This window comes from Mustelus asterias, chromosome 23, assembly GCF_964213995.1.
Source record: "Mustelus asterias chromosome 23, sMusAst1.hap1.1, whole genome shotgun sequence".
Lineage (NCBI taxonomy): Eukaryota > Metazoa > Chordata > Chondrichthyes > Carcharhiniformes > Triakidae > Mustelus > Mustelus asterias.
The window spans coordinates 19,818,317-19,837,464 of record NC_135823.1 but is presented as its reverse complement, the minus strand read 5'-3'; the positions used below and the strand labels follow the sequence as shown (position 1 = coordinate 19,837,464).

The 19,148-nt window shown below is 41.5% G+C and overlaps 1 protein-coding gene across 6 annotated transcripts in view; it reads left to right on the top strand.

Annotated features, from left to right (window-relative positions):
* Positions 1-19,148, top strand: part of ttyh3a (tweety family member 3a) — a 175,313-nt gene that overhangs the window by 119,164 nt on the left and 37,001 nt on the right. For all 6 annotated transcript variants that reach the window (XM_078240067.1, XM_078240070.1, XM_078240068.1 and 3 more), the window contains exon 8: positions 14,622-14,677. In XM_078240067.1, coding sequence (XP_078096193.1) covers positions 14,622-14,677 — 56 coding nt within the window. The remainder of the gene's footprint in view (positions 1-14,621; positions 14,678-19,148) is intronic.

Genomic DNA, 19,148 nt, shown 5'->3' with positions numbered 1-19,148 from the left:
TATCCTCGAGAATGAGAATAATGGACGAGACATTAGAGATTCCTCTGCTTATATGTTGGAAATTAAATGTTAGCTATCCAGTTTTTAAGATTTTAAAAAAATGTTCTGGATTTTCACACATCACTTCACGTGCCCACATGATTTGTATTCAGATGAATTTTCACCATGACTCTGAATTTTCTGGGAAGATAACGGCGCGTTCATAGTGCGCACGGTTATTACTAGGCATAAAAAGCCTAGTAATTTGTGATGAGGGAGAGCTAGGTTGTGAGCTGCAAGATCAGGGTGGTATGTGATGCCTATTAACCCCTCAAAAGTTGGTGATCACCAGTATTCTCCCCGAGTGTCCGAAATTGCTGGATTTGTGCCGTGACTACAAATTAAGCTTGTTGCAGAAAGTTAGAACTGCAACCTTGCAGCAAAAGGAATCCTGTTAGCATAACCTAGGAAATAGGAGTAGGCCATTCAGCCCTTTAAGACTGCTCTGCAATTTAGTACGATCATAACCTATCTTTTACCTCAACTCCCACTTCCCAATGTGACTCTCCTATCCCTTAATTCCCTTGGTATACAAAAGCCTATTGATATCTATCTTGAATATACCCAGCAATTGAGCACCCACAGCCCCCTGGGGTAGGTAGAGAACTCCTTATTCTCACAACCCTTTGAGTAAATACATTCCTTTTCATCTTAGTCCCTAAATGCTGGACCCTGAATTGGGAAACTATTCCCTCTATTTCTAGATTCCCTAGCCGGGGGAATTTTCCTCCAACATCTACCCAATCAAGCTCTGTTAAGAATTTTATGTTTCAATGAGATTACCTCTCATTCCTCAAAATGCTGTGAGCTTAGTCTGTTCAGTCTTTCTTCAACCTTCGTTGCATTCCCTCCAAGGCAGGTATACCCTGCTTTGGTTAAGGAGTCATGATGTGGAGATGCCGGCGTTGGACTGGGGTAAACACAGTAAGAAGTTTAACAACACCAGGTTAAAGTCCAACAGGTTTATTTGGTAGCAAAAGCCACAAAAGTGTGGCTTTTGCTACCAAATAAACCTGTTGGTCTTTAACCTGGTGTTGTTAAACTTCTTACTTGGTTAAGGAGACCATATTAACAGGTGTTTCTTCCCACAGCAAGAGATTTTTCTAAAATGAAAACAAAACATGGTGGGAATCTTCAGTAGGTCAGACAGAATCTGAAGAAAGAAAGAAAACCCGTTAACTTTTCACATTGGTGACCTTTCATCTCTCCCAGTTCTGATGAAAGGTTTTGTTTGTAACTTAAGCAACTGCGGGGCCAGGGTTTGGGATGGTGTCCAGGGAGAGGGAATAAAACATGGGAAAGTCTCTGTTTGGATTAAAGGCGTGAGCAGTTTTAACGGACCAAAGGGTCAATGGTTCAAGACAAAAAGGGGTGATAATGGCAAAAGTATTGAAGCAAAAGATGGGTCCAGAGGCAGCATAAATGACAAAAGCAGAACCATTCCCAGCACCTTTTGTCGCAAGAAAACGAGAGCGGTGGTTATGAACTTGACTCGGTGTTGCGTCGTGATACATCTGAAGGGTGTGGAATTTAAGCTGGCATCTGTGTGCTGAAGAAAGCAGCATGCTGCGAAAGCAAGCTTCAGTAGGTACCTGATCAAACTCAACGAGGAAACAGATAGCAGAAGGTGAACAGGGTATAAGAGACAAACTGAATTCCTGTCCGAGAGAGGAGCAGAATGTTAAGCTGGACATTGCTGTAAGAGAAGTAATGGTGAAGTAAATATTAAGAACAAAATATTATGAAAGCTGAAAACCTGAGATTTTCCTAAATTTGTTTGTTGCCATATAATGAAAAAGCAAACTGAAATATTATCTAAATGAAAGCTCCTAGTCTCCCTTTGGTTTGAGAGACTAGAACCCTGATCCAAATCAAATACATTACCTTTGGGGCAGCACAGTGGTTAGCACTGCTGCCTCAAAGTGCCAGGGTTCAGTTCCGGCCTTGGGTGTCTGTGTGGAGTTTGTGTGTTCTCCCTGTGTCTGCATGGGTTTTCTTTGGGTACGCTGGTTTCCTCCCACACTCCAAAGTCCAAAAATGTGCATGTTAGATTGATTGGCCATGCTAAATTGCCCCAGTTTAGGGGCATTGGAGGAGCAAATATATGGGGTTACACGGTTGGGATCTGGGTGGGATGCTCTGTTGGAAGATCGGTGCAGACCCGATGGGCCAACAGGCCTGCTTCTGTGCTGTAGGAATTCTATAATTCTATGATTATAGGTGGAATTATAAGGATTCACTTCACTGCATTACACAGCTGTAGAGAAATGTAGTCGAGATATCCATAGAATGGTAAGGTGATAGCATTTTGAGATCTAAATAAACAAATAAGTTTCAGTCTTAGTAGGGATACTTGATTTCTTGTGTATCTAGCAATTTTGGATTTGTAGATTGTATTTTTATAACTGACATTTCAAACAGTGCTACTCTATAAATTGTCTTATGACCTTATTGTCTCGTACAGTTTCTCAGACAGCTTTGACGGCCTTTGTGATTTACAGGAAGCAAGACTCTTGGATAATTGGTGTGTCTACTCTCTTCCTCAGCTGTATACTGACAAAATGCCTTCCTTTATCAGCAGTGAGTCAGTGACTATGAAACAGAATCTCCTGCTGGAATTCAAAACGAACCGTCCCATTTATCTAATGTCCTATTTATGCTCAATTTTGGTTTGAATAAGATGGATATTTGGATTGTTTTAATGATTAATTACAATCATTTTACTTGGCCTGGAATTTCTTCTCTTGTGTCGGCATGACATCTGAACATAGTAGGTTCTATTCTTCCCATCCATACAGTTAGGTCAGTACCAGAATGCAGTAGTTTAGTGGTAACTGTACTGGATTCTTAATCTAGGGACCTGACCATGGACTGGTGGCATTAATTCTAATCCCACCAAAGCAGTTGGGGAATTTAAATCCAGTTAATTAAATAAATCTGGAACTACCAGAAAAAAAACTAGTCGTTTCCCCTGGCAGTCTTTTCCCTTGGTTTCTGTGGCTATGACTCCTCGTTCATTCCCCCTCCCTGCAGTATAAATATCTCCCACTTTCTATGCCCTTTAGCTTTGACAAGGGGTCGTCTGGACTCGAAACGTCAGCCCTTTTCTCTCCTTACAGATGCTGCCAGACCTGCTGAGATTTTCCAGCATTTTCCCTTTTGGTTTAAAATAAACTAGTAATAGTTGTGAAACTCCTGAATTCTAGTTTCAAAACAAAAATTCTGCTTCACAAATGCCCTTTAAGGAGGAAAGTTTGCTAGCCTGACCTGAACTGGCCTAAATGTGACTCCAGAACATCTACAATGTGGTCGACCCTTAACTGTTCTCTGAAATAGCCAAGCAAGCCACTCGGTTGTATTAAAGTGCTATGCAAAATTGTAGTGAGAATAAAGCTGGATGCGTACCTTGCATTGACCAAAGACCAGACCAGACAAGACAAAGATGCATCCAACCCAAGTCAGCCCTGCAATGTCCTGTTGTAACATTTGGGGACTTGGGGCAAAATTGAGAGACTTGTCCTCCAGCATATTCAGGTAAACAGCCTGATGATCAAACTCTCAGAATCGTACCTTTTCTTCTAACGTCCCATCCCATTGTCATCGCATCCATGGATATATCCTATCCCAGCAGCATGATAGACTCACCAGAAGTGGTAGCACAGTTGTATACAGTTGAGAGAGAACATCCCTGGAAATCCTCCTCATTGACTCTGGACCCATGACGTCTCATGACATTAGGTCAAATATGGACTTGGAAATCTCTTTCTGATCACCACCTACTTCCCTTCCTCAGCAAACAAATCCATGCTACTCCCTGATGAACACTACTTGGGAAGCACAGAGGGCAGCAGGGACCCGCAGAATGTACTCTAGATGGGAGACTTCAATCTCTGAGAGTAACTCAGTAGCACTGCTACTGGCTGCACTTGATGACATGGCTGCTAAACTGAACTTGCAACCTGAAGTGAGACAACCAATACGAGGGGGACACTCACTCAACATTGACCTCGCTGATCTACCTGTCACATCAGTTTTTGTAGGAATGACAACTGCGCAGTCCTTGTGGAGATAAAAGTCCCATCTTCATGTATCGGCCATCGTCTACTGTGATTGTGTTGCTACCACTACTAAATGGAGAACTAACCCCGAGACTGGGCATTCATGAGGTGCAGTGGGCCACCAGCATTTGTAGTATTGTATTCTCCCACAGTTTATAACCACATGGCGCAGCACATCCCTCACTGTACTATTGCTCTCAAGCCAAGCGATCAACCCTGGTTCAGTGATAAATAATTCAACAACTAGGATCAAAGCTGATCAGGTCAGGGAAACCATGGCAGCTCTGTAATCCTGCCATTTCCAGTAGTGAATGATGGACAATTGAATAACAAGCTGGAGTGCCACCATCCTCCATGTCTACATGGCAAACTGGAAAATTCCCCATGTAAGACTTAGTCACAAAAAGCAGGACAGACCCTATCCAGACAATTAGCTCCCCATCACTCAATTCGCAAAGTGCTGAAAAATGTCATTGACAAAACTGTCAAGCAGAACTTAGTCACCAATAACCTGCTCACTGATGCTCAGTTTAGATTTTGCCTGGGCTACTCCACTCCAGATTTCATTACAACCTTGGTCCAAACCTGCGCAAAAGAGCTGAATTCCAGAGGTGTGGTGAGAGTGACGGCCAACTGTGGGAGCAAAGGATCCGAGTACAATTGAAATCAGTAGGGAATGGGAAGACTCCATTGATTCGAGTCATATCTAGCACGTTGGAAGATGGTTGCAAATTGTTGAAGGCAAATTGTCACAACCCCCAAGACATTCCTGCTAGAGTTCCTCGGGATAGCGTCCTCGGCTCAACCATCTTTAACTGATTCAACAATGACTTTCCCTCCATCTTTTACTAAGGTGTGGGAGTGTTTGCTGATGATTGCTATAATCAGTTTTTTTTGCAATTCCTCAGATAATGAAGAAGCCCATGCCTTCATGCAGCTGTACCTGGACAAAATTAAGGCTTGAGCTGATAAGCAGCAGGAATGTTGTTTTCCATTTTAAGTGCTAAGATCATCTCCAACAAGAGTGTGTTACCATCTCCTCATGACTTTCAATGGGATTGCCATTGCAGAATCCTCCATAATCAACATTCTGGAGGTCACCATTGTCTAGAAAATTAATGGACTCAGCCACTAAAACTGGTGATAAGAGCAGGTTATAGGCTCGGCAATTTGGCGAGTCTCTAATCTTTTGACTCCCCAAAGTCTTTCCACCACCTACAAGGTACAAATTAGGAATGTGATGGAAAGCTGTTTATTAGATGAATTCAGCTCAACAACATCTCAAAAAGGTCAACATTGTTTAGAACAAAACAGCCTGCTTGATTCATGGGTGAAATCATGATCACCTGGCAGGGGTGTACTTCTCAGCCTTTTGGCTAAGTCAAGCATCAGATCAAGTCCAAGATGGAGGACAGTGCCTTTTCTTGTCAGCTTGGACCTTGTACGTCTCTCTTTCAGAGGACCATGAATTGGATTCAATTTGAATTGGTTTTTGGAGCAAACAAGGAATGTATTCGGGACTACCCAGTCCACACTGTGAGTTGGTTTTGTAACTTTAAGAATGGACTAAAAGGGTAAAAGTTCAGTATGTACACCACCTGACTATCTGCACGATGACCTACAGCATCTCCCAATCCATGACTCTGCTGCTTAGAAAGCCGATGACAGCTGATGCATGGGCCATCACTGCCTGCGGGTTCTCCCAAGTCATCCTTATTTAGAAAAATATCGCATTCCTTCATTATCACTGGGTCAAAATCCTGGTACTCCCTACCTAACAGCACTGTAGGTGAACCTATACCACGTTCGTCTTGGTTCAAGAAGGACATTCACTGTCACCTTTAAAGGACAATTGGGGATATGCAGTAAATGTTAACATTCCCAATGCACCAACATCCTATAAATGATTAAATCACAAATTGGATCTAAATTTTGTTTGGTTATAAACAAATCTGCATTAACTACACAATGGTGTTATGCATATGTTTTAATGATAGTTGTCTTAAAGGAAATCTCTTATTTAATTGTCCATGTGTGCCAAAAGTAATTAGGATAGAACAGGAATTATGACCTATAGGCATGAGGTATTTACTCCACAATGATCAAAATTGCACAAGAAACCCATCAAAGCAACATGTATTTTTACAGCACTTTTAATAGGGTTACCATTCCACAGCACATCACTGACCTCTTGTCAAACAACGTTTTGATATACGGCCATGTGAAGGATTAAGGCAGGAGATGAAAAACTTGGTCCAAAAGCTAGGTTAAAGGATCTTGAAGGAAGAAGAGAGGAAGGCATTCCAGAATTTAAGGCAGCGACAGCTGGAGGAATGGCCGCTAGTGATGGAGCAATTAAAATCCGAATGCACAAGAGACCCGAATTGGAGGAGCACAGAACTCTTGTATGGAGAAATTTGAAAACAAGGATGAAAAGTTTGAAATTGGGCCATCATCAGACTGGCTCCTAATGTCGGTCTCTGAGCAAAGAAAAACACACATGATCCTTTGGCCTTTAGTTACAAATACCAATATTGTAGCACCAGAAATGTGAGGTGCTTGGTTAGGTCTTTTTTAAATTCATTCGTGTGACTTGGGCGTCATTACTACCTTTAGTACCTATCCCTAGTTGCCCTTGAGAAGGTGGTGGTGAGCTGCTGCCTTGAGATGCTGCAGTCCATGTGCTGTTGGTTGACCCACAATGCGATCAGGAAAGGAATTCCATGATTTTTACCCTACGAAGGAACGGCAAAATATTTCCAAGTCAAGATGGTGAGAGGCTTGGGGAGCGGGGGGGGGGGGAGGTTTGTCCTGGATGGTGTTGAGCTTCTTGAGTGTTGTTGGAGTTGCACCCATCCAGGCAAGTGGGGAGTATTCCATCACACTCCTGACTTGTGCCTTGTAGATGGTGGACAAGTTTTGCCTCTTGAATACCAGATTTTGAGTAAATATAGTAGAGACAATTGCCTCCAACGTATCTCCTCATTAGTTCAAAGCAGTTGTAAAATTCTGCTTGTGTGGAAGTTCTGTTGAATTCGGGTCCATTTACGAAGGGTTAGCTAACCGCTGGGATTATCTGATTTTAATATTGAAACCTGCAAGGAATCAGTAGAAACTGATGAGTACACTACTGGCAAATCACATCACTTGGATAAAATGGATATGATAGGCTATTGGCTGTAAACAAGATTCTGCTGCCTGATTTGCTGAATATTTCCAACATATTCTATGTTTTTCAGACTTTCTGTCTTCAATATTATGCTTTTTTTGATAAATGGCCAAGTGTCCCACAGCAACACGTCATCTAGTTTTTTGGGAGTGCACAGGCAATTTAAATTCTTTTTGTCCGATGACCTTAAGGGGCTGACTTGTGCGTGTCCTGTTTGGGAACTGTCAGGTTGATATGTGGCTGCGTCCCTCAGAAGGAACATTATCCAACCTTCAGCCATGAGTGTTCATTTTTGCATAGTATAGGTTTGAGACAGTAGGAAGAGTCCTTGGTTAATTAGCTGAAATTATCATTCCATTGAGAAATAGTGTTGGTTGTCTGCGGTCTTCTTTGTTTGCAGTCAAATCTTTTTCCACGTGTGCAGATTTAAGATGGGGCAAAAAGAATGCTGTCTCTGAGATGCCATTTTGTGGTTGCTGGACACTTGAAGATTGTAACAAAGGAAAACATGGCCAGTGAGAATCAGCATAACTGTCTTGCAACTAATTATTTGCCTGCAACAGTGGGCTTCATGCACACCATTCTAGTGCTTACACCCAAATTTCTTATCTGCAACAAGATGAAATGGGAGGGTAGTACTTGCCCAACACATTGTCTGGAACATGTAATTTGATTCCGTCTTTGTCAAGCAGGCTACAGAGTTCTGACAGAGTTCAAACACTAATACACTACAGATGCTAGAGAACTGAAATATGAACAGAAAATGCTGGAAATACTCACCAGGTCAGAGAGCATTTGTGGTGAGAAAAGTGCAGTTAATGTTTTAAGTCTGTGACCTTCCATCTGAGCTGAAAAATGCTCGAGATGCAACCGGCTTTAAGTATTTTAACTGTTTCTCCCCAGATACTGCCAGATCTGCTGAGCATTTCCAGCATCTTTTGTTTATATTCTTAAGACTACTTAATTCAAAGAGATAGTTAACTGGATACTTTTCATAACAAAAATCAAAGTATACCAAAACCTTGCTTCTTGGAATCATTTGACCGAACATTATGCTACTCCAAATTTGATATTTTTCTTAATGTTGCTTTTAATGTTGTTGTTGTTGTTGAGGATGAAGGCATGAAGTTTATTTTAACTATATGGTGAAATATAGAGATCATAAAATCCTACAGTGCAGAAGGAGGCCATTCAGCCCATGAGTCTGCAGCGAACACAATCCCACCCAGGCCCTATCCCCATATACCCATTGGTAATCCCATTGACACTAAAGGGCAATTTAGCATGGCCAATCCACCTAACCCACACATCTTTGGACTGTGGGAGGAAACCGGAGCACCCAGAGGAAACCCACGCAGACACGGGGAGAATGTGCAGACTCCACACAGACAGTGACCCAAGCCGGGAATCGAACCTGGGTCCCTGATGCTGTGAGGCAGCAGTGCTAACCACTGTGCCACCGTGCCGCCCTTATTGTCAGCAATTAAGTGGTAAGATATTGTAAGAGGATGCACAGCTCTGGCTGCTCAGGCAGTTGAACTTCAATTAAGATTGGGTGCAATGTTGAATGTGGTAGAATATGGTGCCACCACGATGATAAAAAAAGTAGTTGGAAACTTCATTAAGCTGCAGTGAGGCAGAATATTGTTTCTGCCAAAACAATGTACCTGAAAATGGCCGTGCAATCCATTCCTCACCACCGAACAGCAATACTGTACTCGGCCATGATAGGAAATGCCTAACTATGTGCTGAGTGGGTCTGAAATGTGGTTTTCATTATGCTACACACATAAAGGCATAGTAAATCATTCAACATGTGTGGACTTTTAAAAACTTGAAGGTGGTAATCTCTCAAAATTTATTAAAGGAATGTAATTTGTTATAAACCTACTGATCTACTTGGCTTACTGTAGCATTTAAATTGTCATGTTATTTTTGCTTAATAGATTATTTCAGTTTAGATTAGGAGTATATGCCAACCACTGGAATATTTGCTGTAATCCCTAGAATTGTGCACTTTCTTTATATTGCATATAATTTATTGTATAATTAAATTATATTAATTGGACTAGGCAACAAAAACAACACACAAATTAGATTTTATGTTGTGTTTTCTGCCTCACCCCAAGGCGCTCTAATTAAGAATCATTAGAAAAAATGCTTGATTTAAGGCCACTGCTGAGAATTGTAGTGCTTTGTAAAGGGGCCGTCGAGCTGAAGCAATAAATGCTGAATGGCAACGTTGCTGTCCAGCAAGCACTTGCTTCATAAGCATCCTTCAGTGTAATTTGTGTGCCTGCTCAGAATCTAAAATGTGGCATTTAAACTGCCAAAAGCCGCCGTCATTACTTCACTTCTTGATGTGTCGCTGTATGTTGCACGACCTATAGAGAATCCTTCATTCGTAATCAAGGAGGGAAGTAGAGAAGAAATTAATATCTTTGAAATATTTTGAAGATTGTGGCACTTATCAGTGAAGATTTCGAACACAATTTATTTGGTAAAAAAGCAAGATGATTTTTTTGAATGTAGAACATAGAAAAGCTACAGCACAAACAGGCCCTTCGGCCCACAAGTTGCGCCGAACATGTCCCTACCTACTAGGCTTACCTATAACCCTCTATCTTACTGATTTCCATGAACTTATCCAAAAGTCTCTTAAAAAAACCTGATCGAATCTGCCTCCACCACCAGTACCAGCAGCTGATTCCACGCACCCACCACCCTCTGAGTGAAAAACTTACCCCTAACATCTCCTCTATACCTACTCCCCAGCACCCTAAACCTGTGACCTCTTGTGGCAACCATTTCAGCCCTGGGTAAAAGCCTCTGAGAATCCACTCTATCAATACCTCTCAACATCTTATACACCTCTATCAGGTCACCTCTCATCCTTCGCCTTCTCCAAGGAGAAAAGACCTAACTCTCTCAACCTATCCTCATAAGGCATGCCACCTAATCCAGGCAACATCTTTGTAAATATCCTCTGCACCTTTTCTATGGCTTCCGCATCCTTTCTGTAATGAGGCGACCAGAACTGGGCACAGTACTCCAGGTGGGGTCTGACCAGGGTCCTATACAGCTGCAGCATTATCTCCCGATTTCTAAACTCAATTCCTCTATGGATGAAGGCCAGCATTCCATACGCCTTCTTAACCACAGCCTCTACCTGCGGCGCTGCTTTGAGTGTCCAATGAACCCGGACTGCGAGATCCTTCTGATCTTCCACACTGCCAAGCGTCTTAGCCTTAATATTATATTCTTTCAACCACCACACACTTATCTGGGTTGAAGTCCATCTGCCGCTTCTCCGTCCAGTCTTGCATCTTATCTATGTCTCGTTGCAACTGCTGACATCCCTCTACACTATCCACAACACTACGAACCTTTGTGTCATCAGCAAACTTGCCAACCCACCCTTCCACTTTCTCATCCAGGTCATTTATAAAAATCACAAAGAGCAAGGGTCACAGAACAGATCCCTGGGGCACTCCACTGGTGACCGACCGACCATGCTGAAAAAGACCCATCTACAACCATTCTTTGCCTTCTCTGGGCAAGCCAGTTCTGAATCCACAAAGCAATGTCCCCTTGTATCCCATGCCCCTTCACTTTCTCAATAAGCCTTGCATGGGGCACCTTATCAAACGCCTTGCTGAAATCCATATAAACTACATCTACCACTCTTCCCTCGTCTATGTGTCTAGTTACATCTTCAAAAAATTCAATTAGGCTCGTAAGGCATGATCTGCCTTGGACAAAGCCATGCTGGCTATTTCTGATCATACTATTCCTCTCCAGATGTTCATAAATCCTGCCTCTCAGGATCTTCTCCATCAACTTACCAACCACTGAGGTTAGACTCACTGGCCTATAATTTCCTGGGCTATCTCTTCTCCCTTTCTTGAATAACGGAACCACATCCGCAATCCTCCGGAACCTCTCCCATCTCCATTGATGACGCAAAGATCGTCGCCAGAGGCTCAGCAATCTCTTCCCTCGCCTCCCACAGTAACCTGGGGTACATCCCATCCGGTCCCGGCGATTTATCTAACTTGATGCTTTTCAAAAGCTCCCAACACATCTTTCCTAATGTCCACATGCTCAATCTTCTCAGTCCACTGCAAGTCTGCACTGCAACTACCAAGATCCCTTTCCACTGTGAATACTGAAGTAAAGTATTCATTGAGTACCTGTGCTATTTCTACCGGTTCTATACAGACTTTCCCACCGTCACATTTGATAGGTCCTACTCCTTCACACCTTATCTTCTTGCTCTTAACATACCTGTAGAATGCCTTGGGGTTTTTCTTTATTCTGTCTGCCAAGGCCTTCTCATGACCCCTTCTTGCTCTTCTAATTTCCCTCTTACGTTCCTTCCTACTAGTCGTATACTCTTCTAGATTTCTAACATTACCTAGCTCCTTGAACCTTTTGTAAGCTTTTCTTTTCTTCTTGACTAAGTTTGTTACAGCTTTCGTGCACCATGGTTCCTGTAACCCTGTCTCATTGGAATGTTGCTGTGCAGAGTTCCAGACAAATTTTCCTTGAAAATTTGCCTCATTTCTTCTGTACATTTCCCTGAGAAAACCTCCTTCCAATTTATGCCTCTAATTTCCTGCCTTATAGCCTCATAATTGCCCTTACTCCAAATAAACACTTTCCTAGCTTGACTGATCCTATCTCTCTCCAATGCTAATGTAAAGGAGATAGAGTTATGATCACTATCCCCAAAATGCTCTCCCACTGAGAGAGCTGACACCTGCCCAGGTTCATTCCCTAATACCAAATCAAGTACAGCCTCTCCTCTTGTAGGCTTATCCACATACTGTGTCAGGAAGCCCTCCTGAACACACCTAACAAACTCCTCCCCATCTAAACCCCTTACCCTAGGGATATTCGAATCGATATTTGGGAAATTAAAATCTCCCATCATGACCACTCTGTTATTATCACATCCCTCCAGGATCTGCTTCCCAATCTGCTCCTCCACATCCCTGCTACTATTGGGCGGCCTATAGAAAACACCCAGTAAAGTTATTGACTCCTTCCTGTTGCGAACCTCCACCCACAGAGATTCCTTAGACAATCCCTCTGTGGCATCCATCTTTTCTACAGCCGTGTACCTGAACTTGTTTGCCTTTAGAACGAGGGGAAAAACATTCCATTCGTCACTTAGTGGAAAAATGTTTGCTTTAGAAACTGCAAAATGCCATGTAAATAGGATGCAACACAACTGATTGGTTTTGTGCATAAGTGTCGGTATTCCTTGCTTGGAGGAAGAAACTTTTCAAAACTTGGTTTTCAGAGGATGAGTAAAATATTTATGTGGGAGAGAATCCTACAGTGTGAATAACGTATTTTTAAAAATATGTAAATGTTGGAAATCTGAGATGGAAAAGCAATACCAGATATACAGAAGCAGGTGTGTTGGTGCTTTAGAAAAAGAATAGGTTAAAGTTTCAGTCCTTCATTCAGCACCTTAAACTGTGGTGAACAGCAAAAAAACCACCTCTTTTATTCCAGCCTCATTCTCCCATGCCAATATTCCATTGTGTATAATGGTTACAGATAAAGTCATGATGATTTCATTGCATATAGAATCTCTGCAGTGCGAAACGAGGCCATTTGGCTCATCAGGTCTGCACTGACCCTCCAAAGAGCATCTCCACCCAGGCTCCAGCCTATCCCCATGTTGTGGGCAATTCATTTAGGTGGCCTGATTAATTTAAAGACTTTCATTAAACATTTTCATTTCACAAAGGCAAAAAAACAGTTTATTCAGTTCAATGAAATTCTTCAACTAAACTAGTTTTTATTAAAACATTGAAATGTTAGAGTCAAAAACATTACAAATTAACAATATTCAGACAATCGTACAATTAGGATAAGACAAATCTCATTTTGGCCATAATGGGAGATCAATAGTTCCACCTACACAGCTAACACGCTATCAGGCTTTCACAAAAGATCTCCGGTTTCATGACAAAAAAGTAGAAGAGTTATTTTTTTTAATCAGATTAATCTGTCCAACACTTAATTAACAGCAATTTTGTTCATTCACTGATCTGTCAATCTACTGATGACATGCCTTTCAATCAATAATTCTCTGACACCTTCAAATATAACTGTTATTCATCAGTCTGTTTTCCGGAAGGTGTCTCACAAAAATTTAAACCAATTGAAGACATCTTTATCTATTGGACTTATTTCCCCCGGCTTAGATATGCATTCCTAATTTACTTTGTTGCATTATTTGTGCCTGACTTGTACTGATATCTTTCATGAATACATCTTTCATTTTAATGGCATGCTAAAAACATTTCTTAGAGACGTTAAGACGTTACATATTTTGTATTATTCTCAAACCATGTATTAAAACATTAGCTGCTAATTATCCTCATGTTGGGTGTTTAGAATAAATCAGAATTCTCAACTATACCCCATAACCCCACGCATTTGCCATGGCCAATCCACCTAACCTCATCTTTGGACACTAAGGGGCAATTTAGCATGGCCAATCGAACTAACATGGCATCTTTGGACTGTGGGAGACAACTGGAGCACCCGGAGGAAACCCACACAGACACGGGGAGAACGTGCAAATTCCACACAGTCACCCAAGGCCGGAATTGAATCGGGGTCCTTGGCGCTGTGAGGCAGCAGTGCTAACCACTATGCCACCCACCGTATGTAGCAATTTTGTATATGTAGTCATTTTTTAACAATAGATGCTGGGGATGTTTTATTTCCAAACGTGGGTGCCATTGAAGTCATTCACTGCCTCATTTTCCAATTGACCTCCAACACATTGCAGTGTAGAGGAGACACAAGATTTTTCATATTTGAACAAAAACGCCAAGTTTTTAAAAAGAGAATCGACCCTACAACAGATGCTAACCCAATTTAGTGTGCCATTGTTGCTTGTATCATGACTCAATTTTACGTCACTACGCAGTCACACTGATGCATTTAGAAAACTAAGAGAGATGGCGGGATCTTTGACAACAGATTGGAAGACTGATAGCTCGGCTCAGCATCCAAATGTTCTGCTTGCCTGCTTTCTGAATTTAAGACCATGTGTGTACAATTCGCTTCTTTCCATGGTGGAAATAATATACAGTAGCAACGATGAACCCACTTTATTTTGATTTTCCATTTATTATCAACTTTTCAAGGTTATCGGTACTGCTGCTATATAAAAGGTTTGATCAAGTTTGCTGTTCTCCTTTTCAATTTTCCTCAGGGTGTGCGTTTTATAAGCTTGTACCTTGAAACTATCTGGTTGTGTTTTTCTTTCACATTTGAAGTGTTAAAAATTACAATTTTTAAATTTGCTTTCTCTCTTTCTGCAGAGGTTTTAAATTACTACCTGGTGTGCAACATTGGATATCCAAACCCTTTTCAACAGGTGAGTCGGTATCTGCTTGCTATACTCCATCCACCTTGTAATTTCGGGCATCTGTGGATGTGCTCTTCAAAGGGAAATTTAGACATGGAATTAAATTGTTACCTGTTCTACTTGTTTCCACTGCCCAGGTTGTGAAGGTTTACATGCTCATTCCATAAATACAACCAGATAAATATGTAACATTAAAAAAAAATTACATTCAAGCACAGAATTGTTGCTATCACAACATTGTAAATGAGTTATTTCGTTTCACAGTGCTATATTAATTAGTCGCGCAATGTTGCATTTTTTACCTACCTATACTTATCACAGTGCTCTGGGTAATATGTTCTTCTTGCAACTATTTTACTTAAACTGAAATCAGGAAGTCAGCTGAAGAAAAAAAAAGCAATTTTAAAAATTGCTTGGGGTGTGGATGGCGCTGACTAGGCAACATTTGCTATCCATCTCTAATTGTCTTTGAGAAGCTGGTGATCAAACACTTTTTTTGAACCGCTACAGTCCATGTGGTATGTAGGTACATCTAGAGTACTGTTCAGAAGTGGGTTCCAGGATTTGACCCGGCCATGCAACAGTGAAGGAATGGTGATATTGTTCCATGTCAGAGTGTTATTTGGCTTGGAAGGGCCCTTACAGGTGGTGATATTCCTATGCACCTGCTGCACTTCTCCTTCCGGGTGGTAGACATCACAGGTTTAGAAGATGCTGTCGAAGAAGGCTTGGTAAGTTGTTGCAGTTCATCTTGTAGAAGGTACACACTGCTGCCACTGTGCGTCAGTGATGGACGGATTGAATATTTAGGGTGGTGGATGGGGTTGGTAGTCAAGTGAGCTATTTTGTCCTGGATGGTATCAAGCTTCTTGAATGTTCATGGACTGCACTCACCAGGTAAGAGGAGATGATCCATCACACTCCTAACTTATGCCTTTTAGATGGTGGATGGACTTTAGAAAGTCAGGAGGTGAGTTACTTGTCTCAGAATTCCCAGATCCTGACCTGCTCTTGTTGATGCAGTATTTATATAGCTAGCCCAGTTAATTTTCTGGTCAGTGGTGACCCCAAGGATGTTGATATTGAGAGTTTCAGCCGTCGTAATGCTGTTGGACATCAAGGCAAGATGTTTAGATTCTGTCGTCTTGGAGGGGGTCATTCTCTGACACTTGGTTGGCAAGTAACATTTGTGTCACAGAAGTCTGAATGTTATCCAGATCTTGCTGCACATGGACGTGGACTGCTTCAGTTTTTGAGGAGTCAGAAATGGTACTGAGCATTGATGATTGCACAGCGAACATCCTCACTTCTGACCTGATGATGGAGGGAAGGTCATTGATAAAACAGCTGCAGATGGTTGGGCCGAGGATACTGCCCTGAGCAACTCCTTCATTGAGGTCCTGGGACTGAGGTGATTGGTCTCCAACAACCACAACCATCTTCTTTTGTGAGGAGCTTTCCCCTTGATTCCCCACTGATTTCACTTTTGCTTTGGCCCCATGATGCCACACGTGATCAAAGGCAGTCACTGTTGCCTCGGCCTTATGCATGATGAAGGACCGCAGTATCAGTTAGTTTGTCCAGCACAGCTACACTCAGTTCAGAACATTTGGTAAAGATTACATTGGTGACAAGGGGGCTAAGATGTATTTTTAAGATTTGCTGAGTTTCTCTTTCTTTGTATTATGCAGAGGAAATGTGTTTAAACTTCTATATTCATAGAATTCCTACAATGCAGAAGGAGGCCATTTGGTCCATCAAGACCGCACCGACAACAATCCCACCCAGGCCCTAGCCCTGTAACCCTATGTATTTAGCTTGCCAGTTCCCCCCTGACACTGAGGGGCAATTTAGCATGGCCAATTCACCTAACATCTACATCTTTGGACTGTGGGAGGAAACCCACATAGACACAGGGAAAACATGCAAACTCAACAAGACAGTCACCCAAGGCCGGAATTAAATCTGGGTCCCTGGTGTTGAGAGGCAGCAGTGTTAACTGTGCAACATGGTGACACAGCGGTTAGCACTGCTGCCTCACAACGCCAGGAAACTGAGTTCAATTCCCGGCTTGGGTCACTGTCTGTGCAGAGTTTGCACGTTCTCCCCACGCCTGTGTGTATTTCCTCCGGATGCTCCGATTTCCTCCCACAGTCTAAAAGATGTGCTGGTTAGGTGCATTGGCCATGCTAAATTCTCCTTCAGTGTACCCGAACAGGCGCCGGAGTGTGGTGACTAGTTGTTGATGTGGGACTACTTGTGACACAAATAAATGAAATAAAATAACCTCTGCACCACAGTGCCGCCCATATTGAACTGAAATAAAGAATAATTCCTATAACAATATTACAGAATTGTGTGCAAAACAGTTTTAATGACCATTGCAGTAATCATATCATGATTAAAACGACAACAAGGCTTAAAGTTTAGAGAATGATGTTTAATGTAACTGATTACATTGACTGTAGCAGTAAGCCAATGTAGCTTGTCTTTGATAATCCTGAGGCTATATGATTTGGAAAGTTGGAAGAACAAGCATTTAGTTTATACAGCTGGTACATGTTGGGCTAGAATAAACTGGAGCCAGGGAACAAATGCTATCTGTTCCTTGTTAAACTTGCCCATGCCTGTTTAATTGTTATAAGTCTGTGCTGAAAGGTACTGTCATTGGAACTGCTGCATGGTGTTTTCTTCAGGACCTGTGCGAACAGGGCAAGAACTCCATAACCCATCAGACTGAAGAATTGGTATTCAACAGTGCAAAGTCTAAACCAGGATGTGTAACTAATAATGAATTCATATTAGGTACAGAAAATAAAATAGTGAGGGAAAGAAGAGATGGAATTTTATTTTAAATATCTGAACTAAATGTAGAAGGACTGATAAATGTTAACTTTCAATTCCAGCGATGTTGCTTTGAGTAACTAAGTTGTATTGCATCATTAAAGTGGATATTTAGAGAGAAATGGAGAAGTCCTAATTTTCTGTGGCATGTTTAGTCCACATCAATGACATATGCACCAGAACATAACTCTGTTCAATGTGAAGCCAGGGGAGTGAGATGATGTTTTCACAGTCTGAGGGGGAGTGGGGTATCTTGGACAGCAGCTACCAGATTTTTGCTTTTCACTGTCTGATGTGTGCGTAAATAATGTTAACCGTACCATTTTTACAGCATGTTTTGGCCAATTTACAGAATCATGAAAAATACATCTTTAATGGCAATTGTAGAGATTATATCCGCAATAAAACAATATACAGATATAAAGTTCATGAGACAGGATTGAATGTGGCTGGTTACGTTTCCGAGCAGTAAGTAAACACAGATTGTGATAGGCAGCCCTCAGGTTACAAGCTTTGGAAACTTGGGGGAACGTTCGTTTTGTTAATGCAGCTGGAATGTGCTATGCTTGTGGTGTGGTGGTTTTATTTTCCATGGAAGAATGATTCTCAGCAAATAAATTTTTTTGAGGGGTAGTGGGAGGTGATTACTTAGATGTGTTGGATGAGTTTAGTGATAGTTTCTCATTGCAGAACCCAAGGTTTGACTGATTCAAAGTAATTGAAAGTTTTTTTTTGATGTCTTGCGGGGTAAATTTTAAACTGTCTACATTCAGATCCAGATTCAGTATCTCCTGATGGCAGTGATAAAAGGAAAGTTAATTTTTTTGTTAGATATTCGGATTTTGCACTTAACTGATCAACTTCTCAGAAGTTGGATTTTTAGAGGTAATTTTAATTATAATACACATTCGAAACACCCATTACTGAATCTACCTCGTCTGCCAGCTCATTGACAATAGCATCAAATAAGTTCTCTTTAAAATGGTTACATAGTGAAACTTCAGTGTACTAATTGCCTAATTTCAAAATTTGCTCTTTTGGCAGTGGGTGGGTGGGGAGGGGGCATTTTCCATATTTATAGTTGTACAATAACAGTAAGGATGGTTTTAGCTATTGTGTTGTCAGAGTATTAATGGCAGTAGTCATGTCTTGATCATTTTTTTTTCAGCATTGTAGACTGTAGCGGCAGTAATGAGGGCAAGGCTGGAACCATCACAGAAGTAACTGCTGGAATTGGGATGGGAGTATGAAAAGGGCTCGTAAAGGATTTCTAATGAAGAAATAACTTGAGGGGGAAGATATAACATGAAACAGTGCTAAGAGGAAGAAAGCCCTCAAAATAGACTCAAGTAATCAAGTGCAAAGCGAAAATGCGCTGGAATTAGTTTTCCGACAGTGCATGTCGCTAAAATTAATAGGGACCTATAATTTCTTTGTGATTATTAGCACAAATTGCATAGAATATAAGAAATTAACCAAATAAGTCTATGATTGTAGAATCTTTGAACGATGATTTATAATTGAGAAGGAAAGTGGGGATGAACGGGAGTGGTGTAAGACTTAAGTATCATTGTCCCCCCCGCCCCTAGAATCAATCCAGCTTGTTATAAGTTGCCAGTTCCTGACCCTGGGTGTC